Source organism: Dendropsophus ebraccatus, chromosome 1, assembly GCF_027789765.1.
Source record: "Dendropsophus ebraccatus isolate aDenEbr1 chromosome 1, aDenEbr1.pat, whole genome shotgun sequence".
NCBI classification, from domain to species: Eukaryota; Metazoa; Chordata; class Amphibia; order Anura; family Hylidae; genus Dendropsophus; species Dendropsophus ebraccatus.
This window is the reverse complement of record NC_091454.1, coordinates 183,267,021-183,281,620: the sequence shown is the minus strand read 5'-3', so window position 1 is coordinate 183,281,620 and position 14,600 is coordinate 183,267,021. Positions and strand designations below refer to the sequence as shown.

General features: G+C 42.2%; 1 protein-coding gene across 3 annotated transcripts in view; it reads left to right on the top strand.

The window, feature by feature from the left end:
- Positions 1 to 14,600, top strand: part of MEGF11 (multiple EGF like domains 11) — a 426,707-nt gene that overhangs the window by 188,379 nt on the left and 223,728 nt on the right. For all 3 annotated transcript variants that reach the window (XM_069985852.1, XM_069985860.1, XM_069985843.1), the window contains exons 3-4: positions 11,072 to 11,173; positions 12,939 to 13,039. In XM_069985852.1, coding sequence (XP_069841953.1) covers positions 11,072 to 11,173; positions 12,939 to 13,039 — 203 coding nt within the window. The remainder of the gene's footprint in view (positions 1 to 11,071; positions 11,174 to 12,938; positions 13,040 to 14,600) is intronic.

Below are 14,600 nucleotides of genomic sequence, written 5' to 3'. Positions count from 1 at the left end.
CTGCACATGCAAGCGGCCTGCACATATGAACATGTATAGTGGGCGGACCGGGAGGGGGCAGGCTAGGCGGGGCGAGCGGGTGCTCGAACGCATGGGGAACGCCCCAAATGCTCAGAACCCGCTAATTAGCTTATTGGGAATTAGGAGAAAGCGCCACTATACCGGACCCACAGCCATAAGAAGTACAGCCCGGGAATCCTGAGGTGAAGAGCGGCTGGCTCATATCAGCAGGTTCATTGGCCCAAACCTGCCGCCTTAATCTCATGTTATATAAATCACTTGTTAAACAACAGAAATAAAATACACTAAAACATAGTATAATATCCTGCCCCCCCCAAATACTAACCAATAATTTATATAACCCCAAAATTATTTAATTAAAAATTGATCCATAGTGCAAAAACAGGTCTTTTATAGCTACATAAATGGAAAAGTTAAAAATAAAAAATAAAGAAAAAGTAATTACTTTTGGAATTCTATTTAAAAGAAATGTTTTATTGAGCCTAATTAATAATCCTGAACTGGCACTATATTTTACCCCACAGGAATAAAATGCGGCAGAAATTTTGAGGGTAACTTTAGATTTATGTTGCATATTTCACTCTTTTGTTGTGTTTTTGATTGAGATTAGCCCCGCTGTGTGTATGTAAACCCATACAAAATGACATGGCCGGGAATCGCAGATTTTGCGTGAAATCTATGAAAGCTGTGATCCGGTACATGTGAAGGCACCCTAAAAGAAATATGTGCCACATTTTGGTACACAATATGGGGAGCATTTATCAAGAGCGGGAGTGCCTCCTAGTACATTCAGGGAATCTGAGCCTGGTGTCGTTTTGTCATGAGTTTTGCCATGACTTATGCCTCCTCTCTGTATTGCCATGTTCCCGAGCGCCCGCCCATTAGGTGAGCAGGATGTAAAAAGGCACAGAATTTTGTGCACACTACTTGGTTAGTAGGACGAAGTGTGAAAATAAAAGAGAAATTTGTTGGGAGAATTGCGCCTCTTAATAAATGTGCTACATTGTAACACAGTTCATTTTTTCTTAACCCATTCATGTCAGCAATCCGTATATATATACGTTCCTACTGCACATACCCCGTGCAGTAGCAATGTACATATATGTTCCTGACTGTGAAGGGGTTTGATGTGTGCGGGACTATTGCAGTGAGAGCGGCCCCGCACACATCAGTGTCCCGGGAGCTGAGGATAATGAGAGGCAGCTGCGGTCCCGCAGCTGCCTCTCATTAACCCCTCAAACGGTGCAATGCAAAGCGTTCGCAGCATTTAAAGTGCTCAGTGACAGGACAAGCTCCTCTCACTGAGTGATCGGGACCCCGCAGCCATGCTGCGGGGGTCCCGTTCGCTTGCACCAACGGGCGGGGGTAATACACTTACCTCCATCCTGTTGGATTGGCCATCTATGGATAGAGTCTGACTTCAGGCAGGCTCTATGCATAGATCGCCGATGACACTGATCGATGCTATGCTATGGCATAGAATAGATCAGTATATGCAATTTATTGATTGCTTGTTAGGCTGGATTCACACTACGTATATTTCAGTCAGTATATTTCAGTCAGTATTGCAACCAAAACCAGGAGTGGATTAAAAACACAGAAAGGCTCTGTCCACACAATGGTGAAATTGAGTGGATGGCCGCCATATAACAGTAAATAACGGCCATTATTACAATATAACAGCCGTTGTTCTAAAATAACAGCAAATATTTGCCATTAAATGGCGGCCATCCACTCAATTTCAACATTGTGTGAACAGATCCTTTCTGTGTTTTTAATCCACTCCTGGTTTTGGTTGCAATACTGACTGAAATATACTAACTAAAATATACATATACTGACTGAAATTTACGTAGTGTGAACGCAGCCTTTAAACTGTAAAATAAGAGTGTAAAAATAAGGGGGTTAAAGGGTCACTATCATTTGGGAAAACTTTTTTTTGATTGATCAGATCCGTACTGATTGGTAGAACAAGCTGGAGAGGAGGCTTCTGCAGTGTGTTAACTCCCGCTCTGTGTTAGAAAAAAAATAGCCAGGCCCATAATGTAACTCTATGGAGCCAAACTTTTTTTTTTTCTTACACAGAGTTGGGAGAGGACACTCTGCAGTGCGGGCTTCTCCCAGCTCGTTCTCCCGATTGGTATGGGTTCTATGACATGTCAAATGTTTTGACCGTTTAGGTTCTATGACCTGTCCAAAGTATTTCCACTTTAAGGTCACTGTATAAAATGTCAGTCTCTTTTATAGCAGATCTAAAAATACTGTAAAAAATATACCATAAATATATGAAATAAAAATTACCCAAAAAGCCACTTGCAAAACATTTTTTAAAGAAATTCTGGACATTTTTAGAAGACCCCAAAAAAGAAAGGTACAGGAAAAAAACTGCGCAAAGGGAGCCTAAGGGTGCGTTCACACCTACAGGATCCGCAGCAGATCTGCAGCAGATTTGATGCTGTGTTCAGTTATTTAAATGAAATCTGCTGCAGAAAATCAGCTGCAGATCCTGTAGGTGTGAACGCACCATTAAGCTGCTGATCTGATCTGCATTTGCTTCTTCGCTCATAATATATTCCAGATTGTTACTTAGGGCTCTCAGCAGTCTGGCTAAAGATGTAAAGGACTGAAAAGGTTAGTAATTTGGAATTCCTATAATTGCCTCACAGGTGTCAGGCCTGTCCTCCGTTAAATAACCAGTGTAGACAGAGAGCCTTCCCTCTACCCAATAGCTTGAGCCTGTGCTGGCGGTAACATGCGCCATATCCATCTCAGAGAATAGATTGTTTTGTTGGCAGGTGTTCCACTTTTCATTAATCTTTCTCCTTCATTAATTAAAGCAGATTTCTCATACAAAAGCTAAGCTGGTTTCTTATGTTCTGGAAATCTCACTCCTTGTATTATTCCTATGCTTTTATGCCATTGAATATAGTACCTACCGTGCCATTGAAATAGCCCATCTGCTTCCCTTAAAGGAGGAATATCACTTTTTATTATGCATGTTACATAGTAGAAATCTGAATTCACGCCTTGTAATAACAGCTTACATTATATGACAGTGTCACATGCCCTGGTGAGATGAGACTAGCTAGTGAATTGCTGATAGAAAGGGCTTTGGTAAGTAGTGTTAGCAGGAGCATAATCAAATGAGTATTAACATCAGAATCAGAAATGCAGTGTAAAGCATGGAGAAGCTGAGGAGACCTTATGAGTTATGCTATATGGAAAGTAGAAACATAAGAGTTATTGGGTTATTCTGTTGTGTGCTTTCTTGGATGATGGAGAATACATAGTTCTTACTGTTCTACTTTTATGTAATTTAGAAAAGGAAAAAATAAGCTTTTTGGCACCATATTAAGTCAAATTATTTGAGTACAAGAGATGAGCACAACTTGAGCATGCTTGAGAGCGATCATTCGCCATTTAAATACCGGTGGTTGAAGAAGTTTGATGCAGTCTATGGCTGTATCCATGTAGCCACCAGCATTCAAATGGTGAAAAATCGCACTCAAGCATGCTCTAGTTTATTCTATTAATACTATTACTCTATCTGCTGTCTTACCCCTTGCCCTCGAATACTGTAATTTAGAAATCATGGTATCAGAAGTATACTCTACACTCTACAAATAGTGACATAAGCAGGCAATGCAAACTGTTATTTCCCAATCTCTCCCAGACAGCTCCTTATGCCTTCATCAAGTGTTACTTCTGCCACATCTTAGATAGATGCTTATGCCCCCCTTCTCACAGACTTCTTCATTTGCCCCCCTCTCTCATAGACTTCTCCTTATGCCCCCCCTCTCTCACAGCCTTCTCCTTATGCCCCCCTCTCTCACAGCCTTCTCCTTTTGCCACCTTCTCTCACAGACTTCGTCTTATGATTCCCTCTCTCATAGACTTCTCCTTATGCCTCCCTCTCTCACAGACTTCTTCTTATGCCCCCCTCTCTCACAGACTTTTCCTTATGGCCAAGGTCATACACTCCTCAAGGGTATCAGGGGTTGGGTAGGCCACTAAAATGTCTTTCAGTCGGTCACTCAGCCCGGCTCGGAATTGGAACCGGAGAGTGGAGTCGTTCCAAGTGGAACTCTGAACAATAGTAATCTACTGGACGTTCACCTTGCCGTAACCTGGTTAGTTGTCGCTCCGGACAATGCGGAGAACAATCGGTCAACTGTTTGCAGGTCGGGGGAGTCAGGTGACAGGGAGAAGGCCCATTCCTGAGGTGGTCCTTGGAGGAGGGACAAAACAATGCCCACCCTCTTTGACTCGTCTCCAGAAGGCAGTCGAAAGAACAGCTTACAACCCTCCCAGAAAGTGCAGAAGCTTTTCCTGTCCCCCTTGAAATTCTCTGGGAGCTGGAAGGAAGGCTCAGAGGTACCTGGGAGGTCATGGCAAGCTGTTGGGGGTCCATCTCCTGCTCTTGGACCCTTTCAGCCAGCTCCTGCACCATGGTGTTGAGCTGCTGCATGTGGTCCACTATGGTGGTCATGGCATCCGTGAGGCAAAACCAGCTGGCTGGCTATTCTGTCAGGACAGGGGAGGTAGGGATAAGACACAACAGTGAGCCCTGATGCTGAACCCACCAACTGTCCCTACCTACTTGCCTCAAACAGCCCTAGGCAGCTTTGGACAGCCGCAAAGATGTTCCCTGTACTAGATACGTGCACACAGAACAAGACAGACAAACAAACACAATAGCAGATAGTCAAACAAGCAAGGTCAGAACCAAACTGGCAGCGCAGTACAAAATCAGGTAACAATCGAATAGTCAAAAAGTCAAGCCAGAGGTCAGGTAGCAAAGTTGAGCAAGCAGAGGGAGTTATGACAGAGAGCGCAGGAATAGACAGGGGGAGCTGGGACCAGGGTATGAAACCTAATAGCCAGCGCTGGGAGACTGCCTCAGCTTTCTTTTATGCTGAACAAGAGCCCGGTCCGGATGCTCATTGGACAGGCGCTCTGATCTTCCAGGTTCCAGGTAGGCAGAGAAACCAGTCAGTCTAAAGACCTACTCAACTGCATAAATCAAGCCTCCCAGTGATCAGTTTAACTCCCGCATGGCCAGGAAGCTGAGAAGCAAGCAGCTGTGGCACATAAAAGTAAAAACAGGCCCAGTTCACATCAGGTTACTGCACAATCCTGACATAGTCCATGACAGAAACCTAAAGGAAATGCCTCGAATTTCTTAAATGGAAACATCTGTGGTGTGACTGTTCTCTGATGCTTCAGAAACAGGTTTTATAGAGTAACAGATGTCCAGTTGTGGGACTAAACATGATATTTCAGGCTCTACCCATGGGTGATGCTTACTTATTCATTCTCTTTGGCTCTTTAAGCCATGTTCTGTTAATATGCAGCCATGATTGCTGATTGCATTAGCTGTATTGTTTGTACAGTACTCCGATCCTCCATGCTTTACACTGCATTTATATTTGCTGCATGTAGGGATGTTATCCATTATATGAAATACTGAATCAGATTACTCTACAAGAATATTTCTATGTTATATAATTTCTATATATTTTCAAAAAAGAAACGTGAAGCCCAGGTATAAAAGTATGATTATAGTTTTTTTTTTCAAGTGGAATCTGGGACCAGACAACTGATTTAATAAAGTCAACAGTAAGCAATTAATAAAAAGAAAAGCAGGCTTGACGGACCTCTTAGGCTTTCTGTACCATTGTTATTCTATGTTTCTGCATTCAAATGTATTCATAAAATAATGGCTGAATTGTTTGGCAGCAACAAATTCCCTGCAAGGGAAAATTATTTTATGAGAAAAGAAAGAAACATCCCCAGACACTCAGTGCAAAAGTGCAAAGACCTGCTCACACACCGACTGTAAAACTCCTCTTCCACAATGATAAAAATCCTAGAACTATGTTGGTACAAGTTTACAAATAAGTGGTGGTTCAAAGAGAGGTGCAGGCTGAGGTTGATTTCATACAGCTTAAAATTTTTGCAAAAATGCCCAAAATCCGCCTTGGCGTTTATTTGAGCAGAAACACCCGCAGCCAGATGTTAGCTGTAAGTTATTTATTAGGAAGAGCCCGGCACTCACCAAGTAAATTATGCTTCTTTATTGTAGTGTAGCAAACATATGGTACAAGGACGTTTTTCGGCCAAGCATGGCCTTCATCAGCTTAGGGGTGTACAATGCAGTGAGGTCACCAACAGGTATATATACATAACAAAAAAACGCCAAAGTACATGGGGGCAGGGCCAACGTGATGACGTCATGAAGTGGACGGGCCAACGTGATGACGTCGTGAAGTGGGCGGGGCCAACGAGATGACGACAAGAAGTAAACAATACGGGAAAAAACATCAATGGGGAAGGGGAGTAACATAGTAAACAACGGGACATGTGTCACATGATAATGAAGAGTATACAACGCATAGGAAGTACATGTAAACATAAACAAATATATTGCTAGAGACGGCAGATGATAATATCATAAAGCAGGTCAAGGGGGAGCGGTACAGAGTGGGCCAGTTGCTCCGATCGCAAAGTGAGGTCCATGACCAGAGGGGAGAGCCGTGTTACAGCGCTGCTGTCAGCAAACAGAGTATGCCCGTCGGCGCATGCGTATAGGTGCGCGGATCGGACTGCTTGTGGCAGTCAGCTGCTCGGTGAGAACAGGAGATGCGGGACATCCGGATGCAACAGAAGAGTGTGGATATGCCAATGTCGGGCTCAGTCTTGGTACTGCGATGGAGCTGGTAGTCACCATGTAGAGTTTATAAATGTTCTGAGGACTACGATCTGTTTTAGGATGTGGAGTAGGACGGGAGACAGGTGTGGCGGACACATAGGTGGCGGTGCATCCACCTCAAGGCCAAAAGTAAAGCACGTATAGATACATAGTAGGCGTACCATATAGTAAACAGCAGTATATACAATATGTACAATATATACAAGAGTTACAATAATATACAAATAGGCACAACATGTTGTATACAGGCAATATGTAGGACAGATAAAGATACTAGATAGCTAGAAGATCACAGCAGCTACAATAGTAAGATAGGCAAGGGGTCGTACCTGGTACATCACCAGCTGGTATGTATATATACCTGTTGGTGACCTTACTGCATTGTACACCCCTAAGCTGATGAAGGCCATGCTTGGCCGAAACGTGTCCTTGCACCATATGTTTGCTACACTACAATAAAGAAGCATAATTTACTTGGTGAGTGCCGGGCTCTTCCTAATATCTGAACGTTTTTCTCACCTCGAGCACCACCGCCACAGAAGTGCCGTCGTCTACATATTTCTACAGCTGTAAGTCATTGGCATTTATGATATACCATACATACATGTTTGTTTTTTTGGTGCCGTTTTTTTCTCCTCTCTAGCATTTTTTTTTGGCTCTGTGGCAGTTTATCTAAAACACAGTATTCTGACTATTATTTTTTTTTTCCTGCAAACTGCTGCATTAGTCTTCCATAGACTTCAGTGGAATTTTATCATCTTTATAATCAATAATCTTTATTAGTTTTTCTGGTGTTTTTTTGGAGGTCAGAAAAAAAACTCCACACAAAAGCTGTGTGTGAAGTCACCCTAAAGGTTCTATTACACAAAGTGATTATTAGCCGCATTTGGCCGATTATCGGCCATTATGGTGGTTAATTGCTTAGTTTAATAAAAGGCAACAATCGGCTGACGTGCACAATGTTGGCTGATTGTTGTCTTTCAACATGTTAAAAGAGCAATGATTGAGATAGCAACGATCTGCACACCTACTAACTACTATGGGTTCCCCCATAGATCATTCGGGGAGCCAGCTCCCCGCACCCTTCTACACTTACCCACTCGCTGTCAGCATGTGAAATAGCAGCGGCAGCGAGTGGGGAACGAAGAGCAAGCGAGCTCAGGTCGGCGCTCGCTTGCCCCCAAAGATCGCACCATGCAACAGGGACTTAAAGCTGGCAGTTGTTGTTTATTTCTTTATTTAGAGTCCATTATGATTCTTATTACATTTAATTGCATTTATCATATATGAACGAAACCGTGTGGGTGGGGTTGTGTTCATGAGACAACTTCCGTGATCCTATTATCAGATGATTACTAGGTTTCCTGAATATCAACAAAACCACAGCTTTCTTTCGTGAAGTCTCTTTAGTCTCTGAAATGACACTAAAATATCAAGCTTGACTCCTGCATGACACAGTATTTTTCTTTATTATTAATTTTTAAACTCCCTGATATGCAGTTTGCAACCTGCTCCTACTTTCAGATTTTTCTCTTGTGACAATACTTACTGGCTTGTGGTTCCAGGATGCTGCTGCCTTTATTAGCTCTTATTTAACACCACAGCCCAATTCCTGGATTGCTTTCTCCTTCTATAACCCATGAGGGTTCTCCTCTATCTCATGCTGACAGACATTGATGCTAGGAGTGCCCTAACTACCTTCCCATGCAGAAAGCCACGTGTCTTTTCCTCTGTGTCTACACTCTGATACACAAAGGCAATGCAGATAGCATGAAATTCCTGGCATCATCTTTGCTGGTACAGTACTTCCTATGTGATCTGCCCTCCCTGAAGACTTGGATGCTTTTCTGCCTCTCCACACTCTGATCTGCTATTTACAATCTCCTCACTTTCTAACACAAAGCCAACTCTTTATAGGCCCTGGTACAGTAAATGAAAAGTATTTTTTTTAACCCAGTGGTGCTCTGTACATTTATATATGACCACACTTTGCTATATTAGCTGGTGATCAAGTTGTCAGTTGTATAGTAAGTTGTTACTTGTTCACAGTGTTCCTGGTGCCGCCTGGACCTTTACACCTATTTTTAAATTTTTTTCAGTTTATATTTAGGTGAATGTTAGTATGTGACATAAAGCAAGGCATTAGCTATAATCACCATTTATTCTTGTTATCGGTGGGGTGTATTCAATTGTAGGCTGCATACACTCCCTTTTGTTCAGAGAATGTTTTGACCTCTATAGTGCAATATAATAGAGAATCGGATAAACAGATGAAAAGAAATGTACTGCGTGACTCTCTGGACCCCGTTGAACCTCTATATCAATAACTTTGGTTTGTTTAAGAGGTTAACTATGGCAAGTGTTGAATGCGGGGTATTTCAGAATGAATAAATGAAAACTGTACAGTGGAAGACTGGAAAGCCTGTGCTCTTGAAATTGAATGTTGCTTTCCTTGAATAGCCAGTTGACCTTCACATCTCCATGTTAGTCTATACTTCAGGTTCCACTTTGAATTGGGAGCAGAGCGTGCTGAGCTGGTGCAATGCAAGGGTGATGTTTTGTAACTTTTATTCCAATCACAAATGGAAGGTATTGATTTTGGGAAAGCAGAGGCAGAGTGGCAGGCACCCAATCGAGGAGAAACAAAAATGAAATACCAGAATTGATTGGTTCCACTGACCAGGACGACTTTCTTACTTAGCTGGTAATATCTCACACAGAGAAGGGTCAAAGATTAGGCTGTGAATAGGGAGGGCCCTTCTACGCTATCATAAAATATAAAATAACTCACATTTCTGAATGTCATCAGTCTCTCCTTGATGCTACAGGAATGTCAAATATTGTACTACACAGAGAACAAAATGCTGCGAAATCCAGGAAAAGACTTTCAAGAAGTAAGATGCCGGGCGGTGGAAGCTAATCCTTGAGTGGGGCAGCATCAAAGCGGTCTGTGCACAGTAGACGCAAAGCACTGGGAGCATAAGCTGGTTAGCTGGGGGTTGTTTATTGATGAAGGATTGTATATCAAAATTCTGAGAACTTGTTCTATGTGTAGAGGTGTGTTGTTTTATGTCTGCGCCCTCAAATTCACCTGCTTATGCGTTGTGATACTTATCAGCTATAGAGGATGCTGCATTTTATGCTGATGTGACATCCGGTTATATGGTGTTAGATTAATGCACCAGTTATTAATAATCCGAACCTTATCTGACAAACAAGTTAGAAACAGATGTGAATGTGAAAGTTATTTCTTGCATTGACAACAAGGGGTACAGATGAAGAAGTTTTTCTTAGTCCTTTAGACATTCCGTTCTGGAATTACTTTGAGCGAGCTCTGTCAATGATGACGGCAAAATAGTTGTATGTATTGCACATTATATTTAGAGACACCGATCAGCGCTCAAGGGGTGTGTTTGCAGGGTGCAAGTGCAACAACTACCCTAAGTTGGGCAGGGTGTTGTACAGGTATTCTGCATAGGGTACACAAAGACCATCAAAAGAAGGACAGTAAGAGTATATAGTTAGAGATAATCGAAGCAGGCTTTGTTAGGGCTCCTATGAAGCCCATGGCTGTATCCTTGTTTTCCAGGTGCAGGTGGTCCTCCACCTTCTCCACTGAGCAGGCAGACAGCGGGATTCAAAAGCTGATCTTCGACTTCATGCAAACCCTAACTAAGCCCATTTCACTCATCTCTATATATATATAGTCAATGGCTACCCCAACATAAAGTTAAAGAGTACCTGTCAATAGACCTGCTGTGATCAGGAGATAAAACTGGGGAGGAAGCACGGAAGCTGCGCCATCCACTCCCTAGACATATCTTGGTAATAGCCAATTCTGAAAATGAAAACCTATGAGAAGGAATTGTCGGAATTAGTGGCCGACCGGGGAGTGGATCGCCCCGCTGCCACACTTTCTACCAGCCTATATCTCCTGATCACAGTGTGTCTTTGCAGTGAGACCCACTGTGATCAATAGTTTTTGACAGGTATGATGACATGTCAAAAGTTATTTTTTTTATAACAGGTACTCTTTAAATAAATATGAGTTAATTTTATCTCACACAGGTCTGAAGAACAGTTGAGTCAAAGTGCCAGAAATGGCTGCTCTCTCTGCCCCGTCTTTAGTCACTTTGCTAATAGTTATTGGAAGATTACAGTGACATTCGCTAGAAAATGTGGTTGCAGACGAAACAGCACATATTTTAAGCGTAATTAAGTCTTATTTTTGTGAGCATTTCCCTTTTGATGAGATTACAGCCTTCTCTAATGCTGATCTACACGAAAATCTTTCCAAGTTTCAAGAATCCATTAACCTCCTCCTCTTCTCTCTTCCAGCTATGCTGTAACGGTGCAGGAATCGTACGCTCACCCATTTGATCAGATTTATTACACTCGCTGCACAGATATCCTCAACTGGTTCAAATGCACCAGACACAGGTACGTCATTGTCCAGTATGATCCTGCAGATTACACTGTATTGTACAACATATTACGCACTCAGGGTAGATACACTATTCTATACTGGGTACCTCCCTTCCTTAAGCTGCTCATACACTATTAGCTGTCAGACAGTTATCTCTTTAGTTTATGTGTTGTGAATTTGGAGACAGAAGAAAGCTGCTGCCAGACACCTATAGCGGTGGCTTATATTCCAGAAAACAAAATGATTAGGCTGTTGAAATCCAACATGCCTGACCCTTTGCTTCATTGACACCTTTTGTCAATGGAGAGTTGGGTGAATTCCAAAACACATTACAGAGGTCTCAGTCCCACCAAAATCATTGGGGACCTTTATAGATCATAGGGACCTTATAGTCTATAGAGTAATGGCATCAGATGGTTGCAGAAGGTTTATCTTTTTCACATTAGTGCTATGAATCCCCTGCCATCACACCCGTATATAGATTAGGCCTGATGACTTTACCAGCCATTGGAGTACACTTAACTCATTTCCAGGTTTATGGAGCCATTCCGTCATCAGTATACCTAAGCTAAATGCCCTTCAAGGTTGTGATCACAAACTGTATATCTTGAGGAAGTTCACCCTAGAGACATGGCAGCTATCCTTTGGGATAGGCATACACACGTTAAGAACCTAATCATCAGAAGATGGGTACACTGTGGTCGAAAATGAAGCTGCTCCTCCATAACACTTAAACTTTGCCCCGTGAAATTGAAGGGTGTAGAGTGGTGTAGCATAAAAAAAAAAATATCCACTGCACCATTATGCCAGTATGAAACCATTGAAAGAAATGGTTCCTAGATTTCTGTTGTTTACAAGGTATTCTGACCTGAATATCTGCATGGTAGAGGCAAACATACGATTTGTCTGACCAGGTAACAGCTGGCCGGGCTTAGTCAATAGACAGAAATTATAAGGTTTTTTTACGTCAGTGTTTGACATTGTGCTTTGCCAGAAGCTTTTTCATGTACCACATATAACATGCTTATTCACAATTATGCACAAAAATGTCGGATCAGCAGTTTACGAGATATGCCATCCATCCTGTATAGCCTAGCTATCACCCCACTGTCACATTTATTCAACCCACATTTCAGTACCAGTTTTAGTCATTGCATCTATGGTACTTTACTATTAAGTGAAGCATAGATAAGGGGAAAGGAGACGGAATTGGAATCCCCTCTCATGTGGACCCATGTGGCCATACATACTTGTTTATCCCCCGGTTGGAAGAGGACTTTCTAGTGACAATGGTAGTTATATACCATGTTTCCCCAAAAATAGGACAGTGCCTTATATTAGTTTTTTGTGCAAAAGAGGCACGATGTCTTATTTTCGGGGGATGTCTTATTTCTGGCCACCGCCATCATCCTCAATGTGACCAGGAGCGTGCAGCAGGAGGTGCATTGCGTGAAGGGATTAGGTGAGTCGCGGGGGGGGGGTGGCTGTGGTGGATGGCCTTACGTGTGTGTGGGGGGGCCTTAGTTTAGGTTGGGGGTGCATTATTTTCAGAGGGATACCTTACTTTAGGCTTGTTGGTAGACTAGTTGGGGTATCTTATTTTAGGAGTATGTCTTATTTCCGGGGAAACACGGTAGTAGGCAACAGATAAGCTGTCAGGTCTTGAAATATTGGCAATTGAAAGGTACCTTGACAAAGGCCGTGTCATAAATTTATGAAAAAGTTTACCATTTTGCTTGCACAGCTGCCTTGTGTAACCCTATCTCATTTTCTGCACAGGATAAGTTATAAGACAGCCTACCGCCGTGGCCTGAGAACCATGTACAGAAGAAGGTCGCAGTGTTGCCCGGGATACTATGAAAGTGGAGATTTCTGTGTCCGTACGTATTGCTCTACGTGTGTCCATACTTTTCTATGAATTTCTGATGTTGAAGTCATTGGCATTCTCCTATATTATTCATATGATTGTTCTCTGTAGTATTTCTATGCTGCCAACCTCCATTATGTGTATTCCCATATATAACACAGCAAGATGAGAATTATTGCAGTCCTGCATCTGTGTAGCGGCAGCACAATCTGCTCTATTTTTCACAGTAATTTTAAAGTAATACAGGACAGGTTTTTTTGTTTGTTTTGTTTAATACTTTTCATTGACGTTCCAGACTTTTATACTTTATACTGTATATAGAAGTCAGATCGGGAGGTCGCTGTTGTTGTACATTTTGTTAATTCATTGTACATAGAACTGTGAAATGTGTTATTTGTAAATATTGTGCATCCCCAAGGTTTACTAGCTGTTCTGTTTTGTAGAGATGGCTTATAATACTTAGGTCAATGCGTTCGATCTCTTGGCAGTTCTTTCAAAACTTTCAAAAATTTTGTGTTGGGTACTAGAAATGAGCAAATTTAAAGTGTCACTGTCATTATAACTTTCAAAATCTAAATCATCAGTAGATGGGATATAAAGCAAGTAAGCCATATACACTCACCGGCCACTTTATTAGGTACACCTGTCCAACTGCACGTTACCACTTAATTTCTAATCAGCCAATCACATGGCGGCAATTCAGTGCATTTAGGCATGTAGACATGGTCAAGACAATCTCCTGCAGTTCAAACCGAGCATCAGTATGGGGAAGAAAGGTGATTTGAGTGCCTTTGAACGTGGCATGGTTGTTGGTGCCAGAAGGGCTGGTCTGAGTATTTCAGAAACTGCTGATCTACTGGGATTTTCACGCACAACCATCTCTAGGGTTTACAGAGAATGGTCCGAAAAAGAAAAAACATCCAGTGAGCGGCAGTTCTGTGGGCGGAAATGCCTTGTTGATGCCAGAGGTCAGAGGAGAATGGGCAGACTGGTTCGAGCTGATAGAAAGGCAACAGTGACTCAAATAGCCAACCGTTACAACCAAGGTAGGCAGAAGAGCATCTCTGAACGCACAGTACGTCGAACTTTGAGGCAGATGGGCTACAGCAGCAGAAGACCACCCGTTACTAGCATGTTGTACCTAATAAAGTGGCCGGTGAGTGCACATTCATTATTTTTTTTTTTGCTGTTATTGTACTGTAAAAGAAAGCTGTACTTACCAGAAGTCCAGGCCCAGTCTCCTGCAGGCAGATTTTCTGACTTGTGCTGGTTGAAAAGAACAGACTAAACACAGGAATTCCGGCCAGTACAAAGAGTCACGGCTCAATGTGTCCATCAGTCACATGACTGCCTTCTCTCTGTGAGCGCTCAGAAGCCTGGGAAACATTGGACTTCCTGTTTTCTAACTCTTTGAGAAAAAAAAGAGTCAGAAAACAGGAAGTGCCGTGTTCTACATGATATCTAAAAAAAATAATGAATGTATATTGCAAACTTGCTTTATATCACATCTACTTTTGGTTTTGGTTTATCACATCTACTTTTGATTTTGAAAGTTATAACAACAGGTACACTTT